This window comes from Adiantum capillus-veneris, chromosome 1, assembly GCF_014529385.1.
Source record: "Adiantum capillus-veneris isolate H3 chromosome 1, ASM1452938v2, whole genome shotgun sequence".
Lineage (NCBI taxonomy): Eukaryota > Viridiplantae > Streptophyta > Polypodiopsida > Polypodiales > Pteridaceae > Adiantum > Adiantum capillus-veneris.
Window position 1 is genome coordinate 61,601,641 of NC_140931.1, and position 18,049 is coordinate 61,619,689.

At 42.9% G+C, this 18,049-nt stretch overlaps 1 protein-coding gene across 1 annotated transcript; it reads left to right on the forward strand.

Annotated features, from left to right (window-relative positions):
• Positions 1-678: 678 nt before the first annotated feature.
• On the forward strand, positions 679-11,911 carry LOC147464880 (L-type lectin-domain containing receptor kinase SIT2-like). Its single transcript, XM_086516957.1, has 2 exons — positions 679-1,258; positions 9,306-11,911. Exons 1-2 carry the CDS (start codon positions 734-736, stop codon positions 10,896-10,898), a joined length of 2,118 nt encoding a protein of 705 aa, XP_086373083.1. The 5' UTR covers positions 679-733; the 3' UTR covers positions 10,899-11,911.
• Positions 11,912-18,049: the final 6,138 nt, after the last annotated feature.

Consider the following 18,049-nt stretch of genomic DNA (forward strand, 5'->3'; position numbering starts at 1 on the left):
CACATGAGCTCAAATGATCTTTATAGGAACCAAATAGTGCGAACACATGTAGACAATCCATGAGCTTACTCCTCAACCTCCATCAACAAACTCATCATCCACGTTTGGTAGTCTAGTGAAAGCTGGATTGAAGCTTTGAAAAGTAGAAATTTTAAGGTGTTGGATGAGAGGCAAGGCAAAGGGAAATGTAAAAGTTTTAGAGTGTATTAAAAATTGGTTGAGAATTGTGTTAATTAGCATATTTAAAGAGTCAGGTGAGAGGTAAGGCAAAGGGAAAAACTCCATTGGTCTGCTTAGTAAATCCTCTTGCCATGAAACGCAAACAAGGACAAATGGATAGTGGTGTGCAATATTTATGAAAACCCGACCTTTAGTGTATTTTTTGTTGAATGCAATTACAAAATCCTCGCTAGATTTCAACCTTGTGTTGAAATAGTCGGCAATTTTTCATACACTCAAATGTAAACATAGGCAAATTGCACGTATTTTCATTTCATGGTGTCTTTTTTATTGTTGGGTGCAAAAAATACGTTGTGGTGAACAACTGGCGATGTTTGTGTCATGGGGTGTGACCAAAGAAAAATGCATGAGATTGTTTGTTTGTGTGTGTGTGTGTGTGTGTGGTGTTGGGGTTTTTTGGGAAATTGGGGCGGGGGGGGGGATGGGGGTGTGTTTCAAACTCCATTGGGTTTTTAGATAATCACTCTTGCAAACATTGCCAAGGAAAGAGAAAATGAGAAAAATGGGAGTGAGCTGGATAGTATTGTTGGCCTACTCCTGCTTGCTACTACAGCCATGCTGCAAGGCATTCGAGCTTGTATACGAAAGCTTCGAGGAGACGCGCGACCTGCTGCTTCAAGGGGTCTACATCGCTAATGAGAGTGGCCTTTGGCTCACGCAGCCGGGCCACAACCTGACCACGGGCAGGACTCTCTACCAGTGGCCCCTTCCTTTCAAGCCCTCCAACGCCTCCTCCCTCCTCGCCTCCTTCAACACTTCTTTCTCTTTTCAGATTGTTGTGCCCCCGGACGTCCAGCTTGGTGGTACCGATGATCGAACTGGTGATGGCCTTGCTTTCTTTATCGCTCCCTCCCCTGAACTCCTCCCCGAGAGCACTGGCATGTTCTTAGGCGTTGCTCAAGGCCTCTGGGCTCCGCAGTCCGATCGCCACCTCTTTGCCGTTGAGTTTGACACCTACAAGAATGCCCAGATCAATGACACCAGCGACAACCACATTGGCATTGACATCAATGGCATGGTATTGTCTGTACCTTTCCGAGAGAGAGAGAGAGAGAGAGAGAGAGAGAGAGAGAGAGAGAGAGAGATTGTATTAACATTTGAGAAAGGCTGTGTGGCCTATGAGACTAACAATTTAGAATGATGTCCATGTTCCTGTCGTATCATGCATGAACTAAAAATCAAAACTGGTAGATGACAACACTTAACAAAACTGGGTGATGGGGCATATAAAACTCTGACGCACTCAGTTGAGCTGTGGATATATAGAGGCTCTTAAAATTCATCCTAACCCTAGCATGGTAGATCTACAATATGCTCTCTATCAAAGAAACTACTTCCCTCCTAAGGATATGCTAGTGACGGCAGATGCCTCTCCTCTCGTTATGCTGTCACCTGTGTATCTAGTGTAAGTCTCTGTTGCCCATCGGAGTGTCCAATGTCAACATTGTGGGCCAGGCAAGGGTAATCTATGTCGGGCCAAAGTCTCTGGTGCTTCTCTCAAGGTGAAACCCCAAGTAGGCCTTCTCTCAATGGTTGTGGCTCCTGCAGATCAATTGTCCTCATTGTCTGCTATCCATGTCTAGCTCAGCGTTGCAGGGGGTCCTCCTCTATGGAAGCTATAAGATTGTCCCAATGTCCGTGCATCTCTAGCAAGTTGTCCTATGACAATCTTGCAGCTCGTGTTTGGGCGCTATGCAATGTGAACTGAGTGCTTCAAGCACCAATGTTGGTTGGTCCACCTCAGCCAAGGATACGCAGTCTGAACCCAGCCTTAGCCTATATCCTCTTGTAGTTGTCACGGAAATAGAAGCGTGCGCTTAGACGCTTCTGTGATTATTCGATTAAATTCACATGGGGTCCTCCTCTATGGTAGCTATAAGACTGTCCCAATGTCCGTGCATCTCTAGCAAGTTCTCCGATGACAATCTTGCAGCTTGTGTTTGGGCGCTATGCAATGTGGAATGAGTGCTTCAAGCACCAACGTTGGTTGGTCCACCTCAGCCAAGGATACGCAATATGAACCCAGCCTTAGCCTATATCCTCTTGTAGTTGTCACGGAAACAGAAGCGTGCGCTTAGATGCTTCTGTGATTATTTGATTAAATTCATGTATCCACACGAAATAGAACTTAGAAAACAACGCATAAAGTGTACATAGCACTAGGGACTAGAAGATGGGCTGGTTCTCCCCCTTGAGAAGATTTTCTGTTAGTTCTGAACTGTTACAAGCACATAAACTGGAAAAATTAATATTGTTCCCTATCGCGAGGGACTATTCTAATGCATAGAGATGCATGTATTCATGAGCCGAAATGATAACAGCGCAACGGAAGCGTGCTTAAATACTTTTGTGATTATTAAATTAAATTTACATATCCACACGGAATAGAACTTAGAAAACAATGCAAAAAGTGAACACAACATAGGGATCAGAAGATGGGCTGGTCCCCCCCGCCCAAAGATTTTCTATTAGTTTTGAACTGTCACAAGCACATAAACCGGAAAAGTTTATATTGTTCCCTATCTCGAGGGACTATTCTAATGCATAGAGATGGATGTATTCATGAGCCAATTTGGCCGAATTTTATCATACCTGCAAGCGAAAACGGCTATGTTTGCTTTGCTATGAAATTTTCTTGGTGGGAGCAATCTCTATCGCTCTCTGCTTGCTTATGGGGTACTTAAATTGACGTCTCGAATTTGATAGTGCTGAAAAATTGAGCAAACAACCAATTCTATGTTTGTCTGAGTGCGGCTATTCCCCACAGGGACGCACACAAGCTAATGGCTGCTCGATGTTGGGTGTGTAAATGCACTCTCCTCTCTTTTATGTACACTAACTCACACCACTAACTTACAAGGTCTCTCTCTCTCTCTCTCTCTCTCTCTCTCTCTCTCTCTCTCTCTCTCTCTCTCGTACGGCAGTGCAAAACCCATCGCTACCTACCCATCGCTACCTGTTGCTGCTTCTTGCGCTAGTCAACAAACTAGTATTTGAGCCAGCTACTCGCGCTTCCACACACACGGGAGCCAAGTTGCCAACGAAAAAGCAGAACGCTGTCCAAATAGGCGTTTTTGGGTCACAATAGCTTAACATCTTTTACGCAGGCCAAGACAGGACTCAATTCACACGGGAAATTTTTTGCCTCAGCGTTGTTCTTCCACAACAACAGATTTTGCGTCAGAAATTGTAGCTTTTGTGCATAAAAGTTGGGGCTTTTCATGTACAAATGAAATTGCACTCGGCTAAGTCAATTTCATGACATTCGTGCAAAATTGAACCGGGAAAATTTGGGGATTTTGCAAAATTTGTTGAGATTTTGCAGAAATTGCTCATGATCTGCTTATGAGCAATTTCTTGGAAGTCGGCCCAATTGAAAAAAAGGGGCACGCCTTCCTCGGCTTCCTCTAGGTGCGCGGCCAACTGTGCCTCTTGCCACGCTTGATACCAATTAATGGCATCACCGGCAAGATACATAGCTACCGTCAAAACTTTGCTATTCCCTGTTTCCTTAGTTTTCGCAAAATAAGCATTAAATTGATGCAACCAAGAATGAATAACATTAGCATCCATCTTACCGTCATACTTACTGAATGTCAACTTCTTAGTGACGGGGTTATTGGAATCCGCTTCTCGACTTGTGCTACCTGATGATTCTTTGAGTGGCTCGGACTTCGAGGTGAGTACTTGTAGAACCAACTCTTGCATGCGTTGGTCTCTCTGCGCCTCACGTTCTAATTCCAAGGCCGCTCATCTTTCTTCGACTGCCATCCGCGCGTGCTCACGCTCACGCTCCAAGGCTACTCTTCTTTCTTCGGCCGCCAAGCGCGCTTGCTCGCGGTCGCGATCAAAGGTGGCGCGTTGCGCTAGTTGTTGTAGCACCATGTCCATCATCGACTTTCCAAAGCCTCCATAGGATTTGGTACAACCCGTGGCATAGATGGGGAAGGGGGAGGGTTGGAAAAACCTCCTGGTGGGGAAAATTCTTCGTCACCACCTCCATGCTCATCACCTTCACGCAAAGTATCCATTCCACTCTGGTGATGACCATACACTGAGATCTTGGGTACTTAAGGTCGCGAGGAACTTGGGTTCTTGAGGTTCTTGAGGTTCTTGAGGATCTTGAGGTTCTTAAGTTCTTTAGCTTGCAATCGTTGTTCGAGAAGGCTTTTCTCTTACTCGAGCTTGACTCTTCCCTGCGGGGGCACACCCCTTAGCAGCCTTTCGCTCACACCAAAGTTGCGTTTTTTCACCTCACATCGATTGGCCGGCCGCTAAGTGCACGGTCCGTTCTCAATGAGTGAAAAGATAAACAAGGGGAGGTTGGACAAGCCCTTCTTTCTTGGGTTACCTGTCACTCTTCAAAAACACGATTAGGAATCGACACGCCCAAGTGGACTTGGGTTACGTGCGACCGCAACAGAACATTGCCAAAGCTCTCATACCAATGTAAGTGTCACTTGACACATCCCAACCTTATGTGTCCGTGGACAAGCTACACCACAGCAGGGTTCAGTCAGTTCAGTCAAGTCTAGATTAGCAGTGATCTGGCACTTTTGTGAGTCTATTCGTAGACCGTGCATGCCCAGTCACTTAGCATAGATGCATATCCTCCGGTTGCACACAGCATGATCATCGGAATTCCCATCAGAATCCATTCGCATCAGTTAGGGGAATTTTCCAGTGCATTTAGCCTATTTTCCTATTTATTGGGATTTTCACTTATTATTTTTAAGTGACTTTCCAACAAAAGTAGGTAGGGCAATTTTGCTAAGTTAATATATAAGCAAACCAAAGTTCACACTTTCTGGCAGAAGAGGCAGCAGGAGCACCTTGCTCAACAAGCAACTTCTCAGCAAGACCAACCCCCGCGACTACTCTGGCGTTTTCTCCACAGAAGACCTAGCGTTTTTGCATCAGATCAGCCTTGGCGATTTGTGCACAGCAAATCATCCCCGGCGTCATCACGACACAGCAGATCAGCCTAGCGTTTTTGCTTTTGCAGAACCCCGGCGACAGAAGGACCAATTTCACCCGCTGGCGTTTTTGGATTTCAGCAGCAAATTAAGACCGGTATTATTCACCTAAAGTGTAGCAGATGCAGCCCGTAAAGACCATCAGTTTTCAGCCCTAAGAAACCTCATTTTTCAGCCAAGAAAACGCAGCCAAAACAGTACCGAAACAGTCCCGAAATTCAGCGATTAGAAGATCTCAGATTTCAGCCATCGTCGCCATCGTCGTCATCATCACCGTCGTCGTCATCGGCATAGACCAAGTTGCATAGTCCATTGCATACGCATTGTACACCTTTGTGCAATCAAAGAATAGACCACTCTCGCCGACGAGAGTGGGGCCTTCAGAGGAGGGTTTTACAACCTCTCGGGTGTCGTATCTCTTCTCTCTCCTTCTCTCAGTCTCATTCACTTGCACGCACAATATCCACTCACTTTGTTCGTGACCACAGCGCTCCATAAGACGGAAAGCTCTCTCTTTCCCTAAGAACTAAAAGGAACCTTGAGCAATAAAGATCACTAATCTTGAGAAGATACAACATTCATTCCGCTGCACCTAATACGACAACCTCTCGGGTGTCGTATCTCTTCTCTCTCCTTCTCTCAGTCTCATTCACTTGCACGCACAATATCCACTCACTTTGTTCGTGACCACAGCGCTCCATAAGACGGAAAGCTCTCTCTTTCCCTAAGAACTAAAAGGAACCTTGAGCAATAAAGATCACTAATCTTGAGAAAATACAACATTCATTCCGCTGCACCTAACAGTAAGGTGCAGCGGAGTGAATGTTGAACTTTGCTCAAGATGAGTGCTCCGAATTGTGCTCAAGGGTTCCTTTTACTTACAGAAGGGAGAGCCTTCCGTTCCATTAGTGAGAGTGCAATGATCACAAACAAAGTGAATGACACTGTGAATGAAGGTACGGAAACTAAGAGAGAGAGAGAGAAGAATACGACACCAGACGGATCTCAAACCCTCCTCCAAGGGCCCCCCCCCTCTCTATGGCGAGAGAGGTCTATGCTATTGATTGCACAAATTTGGTACAATGGTCTAGATGCAATGGACTTGCCGATGATGTCGACGACAATGATGACGATGACGAGGATGGGCTGAAATCTGAAAACGCTATGGCTGAAATCTGTGAAACGTTGACTTTCTACTGAATACTGACACTGTGTCGGTGAGGATGGCGATGGCGACAAACGCGACGACAATGCGTTGAAAACGCGGATGCTGAAATTTGCGAACAGCAGGCTGAATCTAAAAACATTGGCTGATCTGACGGTACGGCGAGGATCTGTTGCAGGTAGGTGAGATCTGCGAGGATAGGGGCTCGATCTGTTGTGTCTAAGTGCTGAAAACTGAAAACGCTGATGCACTGGGGCTGATCTGTCGCCAGAAACTGCAAAACACTACGCAATCTGCAATCTGCTGGCGCCAAACTGGGGCTGATCTGTCGCCAGAAACTGCAAAACACTACGCAATCTGCAATCTGCTGGCGCCAAGTGTTGGCATTTAGAAACGCTGGCTTATCTAGGAAGTCCAAAAACTCTAGGTTTGTCTTGTGGCTGAAAACGCTAAGTCTCCTGCCGGTCTTGCTAAGAAGGTGCACTGTAAGTTGCTGGAACTTCTTCTGCCTCTTCTGCCAGAAAGTGCTAGGGCTAGGTTTCTTCTATAATAACTTAGCAAAATTGCCTTACCCAATTTTACAATAAAAGTCACTTAGTAAATAATAAGTGAAAAATGGATAAATAAGGAAAATGGGTTCTGTGCATTGTAAAATGCTCATGATGGTTATTGATTGTCATGCTGATTATCATGCTGTGTGCAACCAGAGGATATGCAACTACTCTTGGACATGCATGGCCTGCGTATAGGCTCACAAAGGTGCCAGAACACTTCCTAAGCTAACCTGAACCCTAGACCTGAGATAGCTTGTCCACATGCACATAGGGTTAGATGTGCACGTGAACCATTTATGCTTAGGTGGCATGCTAATGGTTGAGGAGGCATTTTACAAGGGCGTCCCTATTTTTCCACATCGTGAGGTGTAGGGGTATGAGTTAGGCAGCAGATATGGGTCCCTATATAGGGATTGTTGCCCTGCCTTTTACATTATGTCGCCAGCATTTTGGGCTCCACAATCACCCTTGTATGTTACGTCGATCAGTAGGCATTGCCAACTTTTTGGGCTGCACAATCGTCCTTTCTGTCGCCCAAGTGTGGTAGTTTGGTTATCCCAAATCCCCCTTGAACAACAAGTCTTGAGCTGGATAGATCTTTGAGGCTGCTTGGGATTGTTCCGACGACATTATAAGATCATGACCTTGGTCTTTTTAAGGTTCACTGTAGGTCCCTCTCGTGTACAAAAGCATCCTGTGCCTGTGTACCTGAGAGGTCGACCATCTTTCCCCGTCTGTCTTCGTGCATAATGAAGTTCGCCACCTCGGTGATGTAGAGCCTGAATAGTGTGGGCGAGAGCGGGCATCCTCGCTTCACATCAAATGGTGCCAGCAGTGGTCTCTTACATCCCTCTTGGGCATCGCACTGTGCCAAATACTTTCTTGTACTTCGATAGCATGCTGAGTGACTGTAGGTGTATTTTGTTAAAGCTTTGCAAAAGTTCAGAAAGGAGCTTCCTTACCGTGGCCTGATCAATCCAACATCCCAAAATAAAGACATGGCCTATGATAGAGAAGGCTCTCCTCAAGCCAACTGCTCCATAAAGAATGGCCAACCCTGATAGTCATGTAATTGCTCGGATCAAGCATATCTCCCGCTTTGTGGTTCAGCACAATGGTGTGCATCGTTTACTTCAGAGGGTAGACCTGCCGCTAGTGCTGTGTTGAATAGGTGAGCAATCAACAACATAAACGAGGTGCTCACCTGCGCTATAGGCAGTGGATAGCTGCCTTCACCATCAATGGGGTTAGGAAGCTAGCCGTAGAAGGTCGGTGGTCCTTAGGCTGTGGTATTGGTGGCTACTATGACACATGTTACATGCTCTTGGCTATGTGTGCCAAACGGGTGTCAGATGCTCTTTGAAGCTCCTCCATGAGATTGGGCTGTCTTTGCTTAAGAAGAAATGGAATATCTCCATCTCCTGTGCATGTATGGAACCCTGCCTCTGACGCTAAGCGAGCCTCCTCCTCTCGCTCTGCCTCCTGCTATGTGATAGCCCCCAGAGCTTGCTGTGTGCGGAGTTGCGTGTAGAGCACCCTGTACTCATCATCATACCACTTGTTCTCGGGAATGGTCCCAGATCTAGCAGGATCACACCCATGTGCGCGTGCGCTTGTGTGTGTGTTTTTTTGTGTGTGTGTGGTGTGCGGGAAGCTGTCCATGGCGGCTGTGTTTTAGTGTGCTAGTGATGCTAGCTATGTAGTGATAGTGTCCATGGATGCATAGATGATGGGATCCATGAGCAATAAGCCATCATGCACTCTACTATCTTCATATTTCTGCTAAATCACGTGTAAAGTAGATGGTGCTATGTGGTAGTAAAGATCTTCTCAAATTACGGACTGGAAACTTGAAAGCAAGCTCCCAAGCCAGCTGTGAGGCTGCACCTGTGTGCACACACATACATGCATGGCCACACACGTGCACAGAGGACATGCTTGCTACATCATAATATGCCTATCACTGTGGCATCAATCAGAAGTGAGTGACGGATAAGCTGGGTGATCCAAGATGCGTATGAACAAAATATGCAATCACAGGTTCAACTACGGAGTATTGCTCGAAATGCGAGCATCCCTTTGCTCAAAAAATGTTGGTAAAATCAACGGCTCACCCATCCAGCCCAGAGTTGTCCCCAACCTACCTGCTAAAAACGCTGTCAAGCTCTATCTAGTGCCTTGTCTTCTAGGCGCCCCCCCCCCCCCCCCCCCCCGGTTCCTTTCCCCTTTGCCCACTGCCTGGGTGTTCTTCAACATAGTTCCGAAGAGAGTTGCTTGTTTTGAGGACGCCTGTTATCACAGCATTGAAGCAAGTACTTTTCCGCTTGCAATTATGTGTATTTGCTGAGTTGATACTGCTTTCTTTCGTAGGCATCTTTGGCGGCCATAGACACCTCTAATTCTAGCAATGCCCTGAATCTTCAAATGAACTACAACTTCACAGCATGGGTGTCATATGACTCTTCGACCGAGGAGATTGAAGTTTGGGCTGTCAATAACAGTGGGACCGAGGTCGTACGCCCATCCTCACCATGTGTAACACTTGCATATGACCTTTCAACCGTTTTCTTACAAGACATGTATGTCGGGCTGTCTGCTTCCAGTGGTCAGTCTGCTGAAGGGCATAAAGTGTTTTCCTGGCAATTCTCCATGGAAGATGTGCAAGTTGTGCAGTCTAGTGCCTCACCCGCTCCCAAGCAATCAACATCCAAAGGTGGGAAGCCTTCATCTGCTTCCCGATCACGAAGGAAGCAGATTATTATTGTATTAGTTGCAGTGGTATCTGTGATATGCGGGCTGCTTCTAGTGCCATGCTTTGTTCTGATGCTTAAGAAGTGGATGTCCAGAGCAGCTAAATCAGCAGCAAACAAAGTCTTACAATTGGCTTCAGATTGTTCTGTGCCTCGCTACAGCTATAATAAACTCAGAAGAGCCACTAATGGATTTGCAGCAAAGAACAAAATAGGTCAAGGTGCCTCCGGCAATGTATTTAAAGGTGTTCTGCCGAATGGGTCCGTGGTGGCAGTCAAAAGACTGAAGGATGGGCTAAAAAGGGAGATGAAGTTCTCATCAGAGATCAGGATCATTACCGGAATTCGACACTGTAACTTACTACAGCTCAGGGGCTGGTGTTATGACAAAGGTGAGGCGATGCTAGTGTATGACTACATGCCTAATGGGAGTTTAGACAGGTACAGAAGCAAGACCAAGATTATCCTCGATAGCGAGAAGAGACTGAACATCCTAAAGGGGGTTGCAGCAGCGCTGGAATACTTGCACAACGGATTGGGGGCATGTGTGCTGCACAGGGATGTGAAGGCAGGCAATGTGCTATTGACAGATAGCTTTGATGCCATGCTGGGGGATTTTGGGCTAGCTCGACTGATATCGCGAGACGAAGTGGTGACAATGACTGCTGCAGGAACCCCTAGCTATATGGCGCCGGAGGTAATCTACACAGGTAAGGCAACTGACAAGGCAGATGTCTACAGCTTCGGTGTGCTGGCATTGGAAGTGGCATGTGGGCGTCAAGTCTTGGATGGTTCTTTGCCTCCACAGGAGATGCGTCTTGTTGATTGGATTTGGTTACTTAACCAGAGCAACAAGCTCATGGAAGCCCTGGACCCGGCTTTGTTTGATAATGATAATGATGCAGATGATAGTCAGGGTGATGCAGAAATCGTAATAATGAGAGAAACAAAATGGAGGTGTGTGCTTCATATGGGGCTCCTATGTTGCCATCCCTTTCCAGAGAATCGCCTCAACATGCGCCAAGTGAACCAGGCTCTTCAAGACTTCATTCTTCTTCCCTTGCCAGCCTTGCAGCCACTCTATCCATCCCTCTGTCCCTTTGAAAATAGTGATCCCATTGTTCGCCAAGTTAGCCTCTCAGATGGTTCCTCAAGTATATCTGCTGAAGTAGAGCTAAGTAGGGGTAGGTGGACTGCTTACTGTCAGTGCTAAACATTTCATGGGAATAAGCGAGCTATCTTGGATAAATGCGAACCCCTTCTAATGTTCTAGGTTTTGTTTGAATCATCAGAGGGGAAATTAACACTATACTCAGGGTTACCGTGGGCACTGGCTATGGAGTTACGCCTTGCAGTTCCTAGAAATCTTAGCTTATATTTGCTATGGGACAAAGGGAACTCTGAAACGACGATGACGTAATAATTTGCAAGAGTTAAGCTGGCTGTGTATCTTGCTTCCCATTCGACCGTTGAATGCTGAATTGAGGTGGGAATGCTATCCGCTTCTGTTGGGTAAAGATGATGCTCTGGATGCATGATCTTGTGCTATTCAAACCTCAGTCTACATTGAGCTTTCTGTGCATTTTTACCGGTTGAGATTTTGGAGATAGGAATGATAATACAGTAGGCTATGGCACTGGCTGTTAGATCTTTATGTTCACCTTGCAAATGCTTTCACTCCTGCTTACAGCTTTTCTCATGTGCACTTAGGCCCTTGGTTGTGGGTTATAGCTACTGTTTCACCCTCCTGGCAGGGATTCTGGGCGTCCACATATTGAAGGAAGGCCAGTTTCTGCGATCTCCATTCTATTGGGACTTCGTAAAAATCATATTCTGCATGGAGAAAGCACTTCTGAAATCTCTCTTTGTGACATACCAAGAGCCGTGTTCAACTTTAAAAACTCGCATTCACTGAGCTCTATGTTAAACCCTCCAAAGCAATGACAGGCCTTGCAGATTAAATGGCGAGGCAACGAGATCTCACTTGCCAAATATTAGTGGGAATAGCCCACTATCAGGGGTTGTGGAATGGCATTGCAACCTAATTGAGAGCCATACTGGCCCCAAGCAAAGGCCCCTTCAATGCTTGACATGAGGGAAGTATCCTGAGCTAACTTGCTGCCAGAAATCCCTGTGGAATGACTTGAAGACTTACACTCAACAAATCCACATGTAAATGGGTGTTCATAGAAAGCAAGCAAGGCTATTTATCGAGCCAGTTTCATATCCTTACTGAGTAGGAAAATGTGGTGTTTGAGGTAAATATATATCAAACTTAGAACTATATTTTGTGAAATTTGAGCTGGATTTTGTTCCTTTACATCCAAATTTGAGAGGCTAATTTCTCGGGCTGAACAGGCTTTGAATGAGCACTTGGCTATTAATTGTAAGTAATAAGACTATGTATGACCGTCCTATTGGCCAATCAAGCCTCGCATGCACTTTTATGCCATCTTGTAATGCTTCTCACCCACAATTTTGGATCAGCTCTCGGGATTCTTTTCCCAAGCAAGTAGTAGTACCTTGTGTGTCGGGGAAATTTTATTTTTCTTGGAGTCTTCTTGAAAAAGAAGAAATTCACAAAATGCACCTATATGATAAAAAATTCCACTGGTTGAAAAATATTCATGCAGCTATTGGCCTTTTTCTCTTGCTCTCAACTAAGTAGGGCTGAGTGGCATGCTGTTGAGCAGGGATTTGTGGTTGGAATAATGCCATTGTTGCCACTTGCAATGTTTCTATGGGTAGCACGTGTGCCGCTATTGCTTAGACAAACAGTAATAGGTTTGAAAAGTATGGTGATAAAGGCGAGAAGAAGGTGAAGTGTCATCATTGTAGTACTCACTAAAACAAATGCAAACAAGAGCAGTAAATATTAAAAACCAAACATAAAAGCATTGCACAGAGATGCAATGAATCACGAACATTAGAGAATTACCACACGAACATTGTTATCACTATTGCCATGATCTTGTTTGAATGAATTCACAGTTTTACTCCAATGTTGTGAAGCATGCTAGCCAACTAAGGTGCTTAAACATGCCAATATGTGTTAGAATTGAAAACAATATATGGAGCTTGAATAGCTCCATCGATTTAGACATTTTTTTAATCTCTTATCAAACTATATAGGCTCAATCCACACTACAGGTAGAATTTTTCCAACTAGAGCCGCCAAGCCAACAAGGGGAAAAGAGCCTCTAGCTGTCAGCAAGCCTGTGGGGGTCAGAAGCAAGTTTTCCCCTCAAGAGAGTAAAAAGTAATTTCATGCCTTGTCTTTTCTGTCTCCCCTTGTTAGTCACACCACTCGGAGGTGACGCCGGGAATCAGTAATTATGTCCATTGATCTCAATGAGAAGTGGTCTTAGCAGGCACACTTTCACATTCAAAAGGCACGAGCCTATATCCACCCATCTAGATGTTAATTTGTTTATTCATGTCAATAAGAACGAGTTTACAATAAAGTTTGGCAAAATTAAAAAAATCATATTATAAAAGCATGAGCCTACATTCAAAATATTTAAATACACTTGTTTTGAAATAATACTTACATAGCAAGGCCCAATTTTTCTTTAAGCCATACATACCAAGTAAGTTATTTGTCTTAATAATGATAGCATAATAGCCTTGGGTTAGGAACTTGTTAAGGGCCATAAGGGGTGTCACATGTCTAATAATAACGCTTTCGACTGAAGCATTTATTTGTGAGGATAGACAATTTGATTTTAGATTTTTTCATCAAGAATCAATAGTGTCTCATATTTCTTTCCGAGAATTTTGTAACTCAATGTGTAGAGGCCTTGGCCGAAATTTTTTATTTTTGATTGAGAAATTTAGGAAATAATTGAATTTCCAATTTTTATATATTTTCTCGAGACATTTCACATAAAAGCTTCTTTCTTTGAGAAACGATCAAGTACTAAAACTATGTCTTTACTAAAAATAATTTGAATCCCTTTACAAAGTGCTCTTTTGACAAACCAAAAACCATGAATTGATTGTATTTTCTAACTCTTGAGAAGTACCTTGACAAGCTTTTAGTTTATTTTGTGATGTTTTAATGTATCTTTGTCTTGCAAAGAACCTCCATTCTCATCTGCTTATTGCCATTGCCATTCACCATGTGATGACTAGGATCCGTCAATTCTTGTAATGCTTTTGATGCTTTCCTAAAGACACAAACTTCAAATCTAGCATAGTTCAACACGATGAGCACTTAATGACCTGAAAATGGTCACCAAAAATCACCTCAATCAGAGATGGTGAGTTTGAGAGTGTTCATTACCTCGCAACTATTGAGTGCTCAATTAAGGATTGTAGAAAAGCTTGTAGGAGGAGTTCAATAGCATTCAATTTCGAAGCAGTAGCTCTAAATGTGTGAGGGGAAAGATAAAGAGGTTCAAAACAATGGGGTCATACCCAATGCATGGGTGGAAGAAACCTCTTAGATGGCGAAACAAAGTTCCTCGAAAATCTTAAATTTTCACACCTATGGTTGCTAGAATCTGGTAACAATTGGATCCAATTGGGTCTTATTACATCGGAGTGCTACTTATATCAGTTACTCCCAACTACATAGAAGTAAGTCAATAATAATGACATCAATTGAGTCAAATCTATGTCAATTTTTTTCCAATTATGCGTAATCAGTGTAATTAGTTTTTGACTAACCCAAATTGTTTGCTAGCAATCTTAGTCAATAACAATTTTTGTCGAGTCCAATTGTGCCTAACAGACATGAGTTTGATCTGCTCGAGTCCAGTTATTGGTGAAATTGAGGTTAATAAGATCTATTAAAATGGGATCCATGGCAATCAACCCAATGATATGAATCTTTATAAGAAAAGTTAATTTAAGATGATTGAATTCTATAGATTTTTTTACCTTCAATTATCTTTTTACAAACTCTTATAAAGTTGATTATTATTAATGTAGGTCCTGTTAGATTCTCCATGTGATGAGTCCAGTTATTGGTGAAATTGAGGTTAATAAGATCTATTAAAATGGGATCCATGGCAATCAACCCAATGATATGAATCTTTATGAGAAAAGTTAATTTAAGATGATTGAATTCTATAGATTTTTTTACCTTCAATTATCTTTTACAAACTCTTATAAAGCTGATTATTATTAATGTAGGTCATGTTAGATTCTCCACTTAAGAAAAAACTATGCACCCCTACTCTAGCCCTTAGTCTTCTCCCTCTGTGTGAGTTCCTTTTGCTTTGTGATTTTTCTACATTTGTGGCATGCTTACACACACACACACATACACACAAGGGAGCACATCAACCTACATCATATCAGAGCTGTTATGCTCCAAATGGGGGGAGCCTTGAGGCAAACACCCAAACACGTTTCGAGCTTGGCTCCGGAGCTACCTACAGAGGGGCACATCTCTCTCTCTCTCTCTCTCTCTCTCTCTCTCTCTCTCTCTCTCTCTCTCTCTCTCTCTCTCTCTGTGTGTGTGTGTGTGTGTGTGTGTGTGTGTGTGTGTGTGTGTGTGTGTGTGTGTGAGTGTGTGTGTGTGTGTGTAGGCAACCGCCATATCGGAGCTTACCAATTTACACCTTTTCTTAATCAAAAGGGTACCCAAAGGTGGCCCACTCTCTCACTAAGGAGAGACTACAAAGGCATCACCAAGGTGTATCCAATTTGGCAAAGCTGTAATTAGCATAGGGTAAAGGGGTCTATATACGGCCACTTAAAACATGGGGGCCAATAGTGAGACATTCAATTTGAATGATTTGAATTATTTGATAGGATTGATAGTTTTCAATGAAATTGATACGAAAAGATAGGTCATATCAAGCTCTTGCCATTCCAATGCCATCCTATCATAATTCCCATATATTTTAGTAATTTTTTAATTTACTTTTAAGGTGGCCTTGTTTTGGACCCTGTTGTGTTATTGGCCCCTTTACCCTAGTTCTTGAGGTCATATTTGGCTCAAGTTTTTTGAAGATAAAGTTTTGCAAAAATTTGGCATATATGAATTTTGTTGATCAAAGTGATTGCTTGCAAAAATTGAAGGTTACAATTTTGATTTCTTCAATATTTATACTTGCATGAGAAGATGGGCGCCCAAACTAGCTTTCACAAGTATCAAAGTGCATTGCAACATGAACGTATATTGGGTTTTAGCAACTTACAATAAATCAAGAAATTTGAAGTAAAGTTCCTCCATTTCAAGCAAGTAAGGGACTTCTATGTTTTCTTTCGCAACATGGATACAAAGTGATTCTTATTAATTTCACAAACACATTACACCGTGGCTTGAGATATTGTAAACACTTCCCAATTTGACTTTTAGCATGGTGCACCCGCCCTAGATAGTGCAAGTTCATGTCTCATGTTTGCATATGAATACAAGCAAGGATCGCTCTATGATATGGACCATGATTTAGTCATATGTAAGGACTTCAAAGCATTGAAGGTATGCTTTGATGCATTAGAACACTAAATGTTTGCCTTAAATGAGAATGTTACACTATTAATAGATCTCATAGTTAATTTTATGGTTCAATAAGCCCCAATAGGAGCACAACTTGCAGCCAAAGGTAATACACGTGCTCCAATAACAACTTCGGTAAGGGAACCTGCACGAGGAGCTAAACCTTCTATCACTGTTGATTTGTTGTCGTCTTTGGCTCTCAAGAAGTGGCCAAATTGCTTAAGAGCATGAAACCACCAAGATTTCTTGGTGAGGAAAAGGACCATAACAAAGATACCGCGGACACTTTTTGAAATAGATGGAGAGATATCCACATCAATTACATGGTACTCTAGATGCATTCAAAGTGATGCATGAGTCTTGCACTTGAAGGCAAGGCTTACAAGTAGTGGATGATGCACAAGCCACATAACCATTCTAAAACATGAGCTAGTTTTTAAATATCACTCCAAAAGGAGTTCCTTCCAACCAACGAGAAGGATTGAATTAGTTTAGATAGGGATTTGTGTTTGATGTGATCACATCGCACATTGAACCAATATATCTCTCATTATTGAGATGTCATTTAAAAATTGGATGGCTTGGATGAGTTCTAACAAGTTCATGGGTTTATTCAAGGTCTTGATTTAGATCTCAAGAAGTAGGTCAAGGCACAAGATTCCAAAATTTTAGAAGATGTCATAGTTAAGCCCACATTGTGTGTGTGTGTGTGTGTGTGTGTGTGTGTGTGTGTGTGTGTGTGTGTGAGAGAGAGAGAGAGAGAGAGAGAGAGAGAGAGGAAATTATGCAAAAATTGATATTCTTCCTGACTTTCAATGTTACAATTTGGCACGACATGCAAGAACTCAAGTGGCCTTACGCACTGGCATTATACAAGCAACTTGCATGTGTGCTTTCTTTGCCCACACACTCTTTTTCATGCCATGTTCTGTCCATATGTACAAATTTATAAAATGTGGGGTGTTTAAAATATTCTTAACAATGTTGTGCTCGAGAATGCTTTGTTGGCATGCATACCAAGTGTTTTGTACTATTGAAAGCATAACAAGTTCTTGAAGAGAGTCTTATATTGGATGTTGTCTCTTAGAATGTATGCATGCTCCATATGCTTAACAAGAGCAAGGACAAGAAGCTTTGGCTTATTTTTAGCAAATGTGCATGGAGGGTTTCCCTCTAGGTGTGGTTTCTAAGAGTTCACTTTTAAGAGGATATAAACAACAAGGTCTAAACAAACAAGCTCTTGATTGTTTTCAATGGATGCCATAGGAGGCCAGTTCTCTTGATACAATCACTTTTCTTGATGTACTTGATGCATGTCACTAAAGTTTTGGTAGATGAGGGCCAAATGTATTTCGGGGCGTGAGGAAAAAGTATGGCATTTCATAAAATGAAGAACATTGGTTGATATTTTCAATGTGCAAGGATTTTGCACAAATTAGGAGAGTAATGTACAATATGATTCTATTTTTGAAAGCTCATAATCGTTGTGAGTCTTGAGAGACTTGCATGTTAGCACGCCATATCCGTAGACTTGTGTAATGCACTTGCAGATATCTAAGTGAATGATATTCATGTAATTCTTGATTGTAGAAGCCTCAAACTGGTGAGTGCATGTGGAAAAAATGTTGCTTCTTACAGGCACTAGTAGGATGTATTTGTTGCTAGACTGATGTGAGTGGAAATGTTTATAAATTGATTCTTGGGGGTACAGAGTAGACATCCATTCAAAGATCTTAAAATTCCCCAATAAGGATATTCCTCAAATTTTCTTTGTGCCTCACAAATCCTTCTTGCTAATTAGAGAAATTTTTTGCTTTGTTAATTGAGAATCTTACAAAGAAGGGCATGCAACTTTAATGAAGATGGGGCAATGCAATCAATGGTGAGGATATCTACTCAAGGGTATTTAA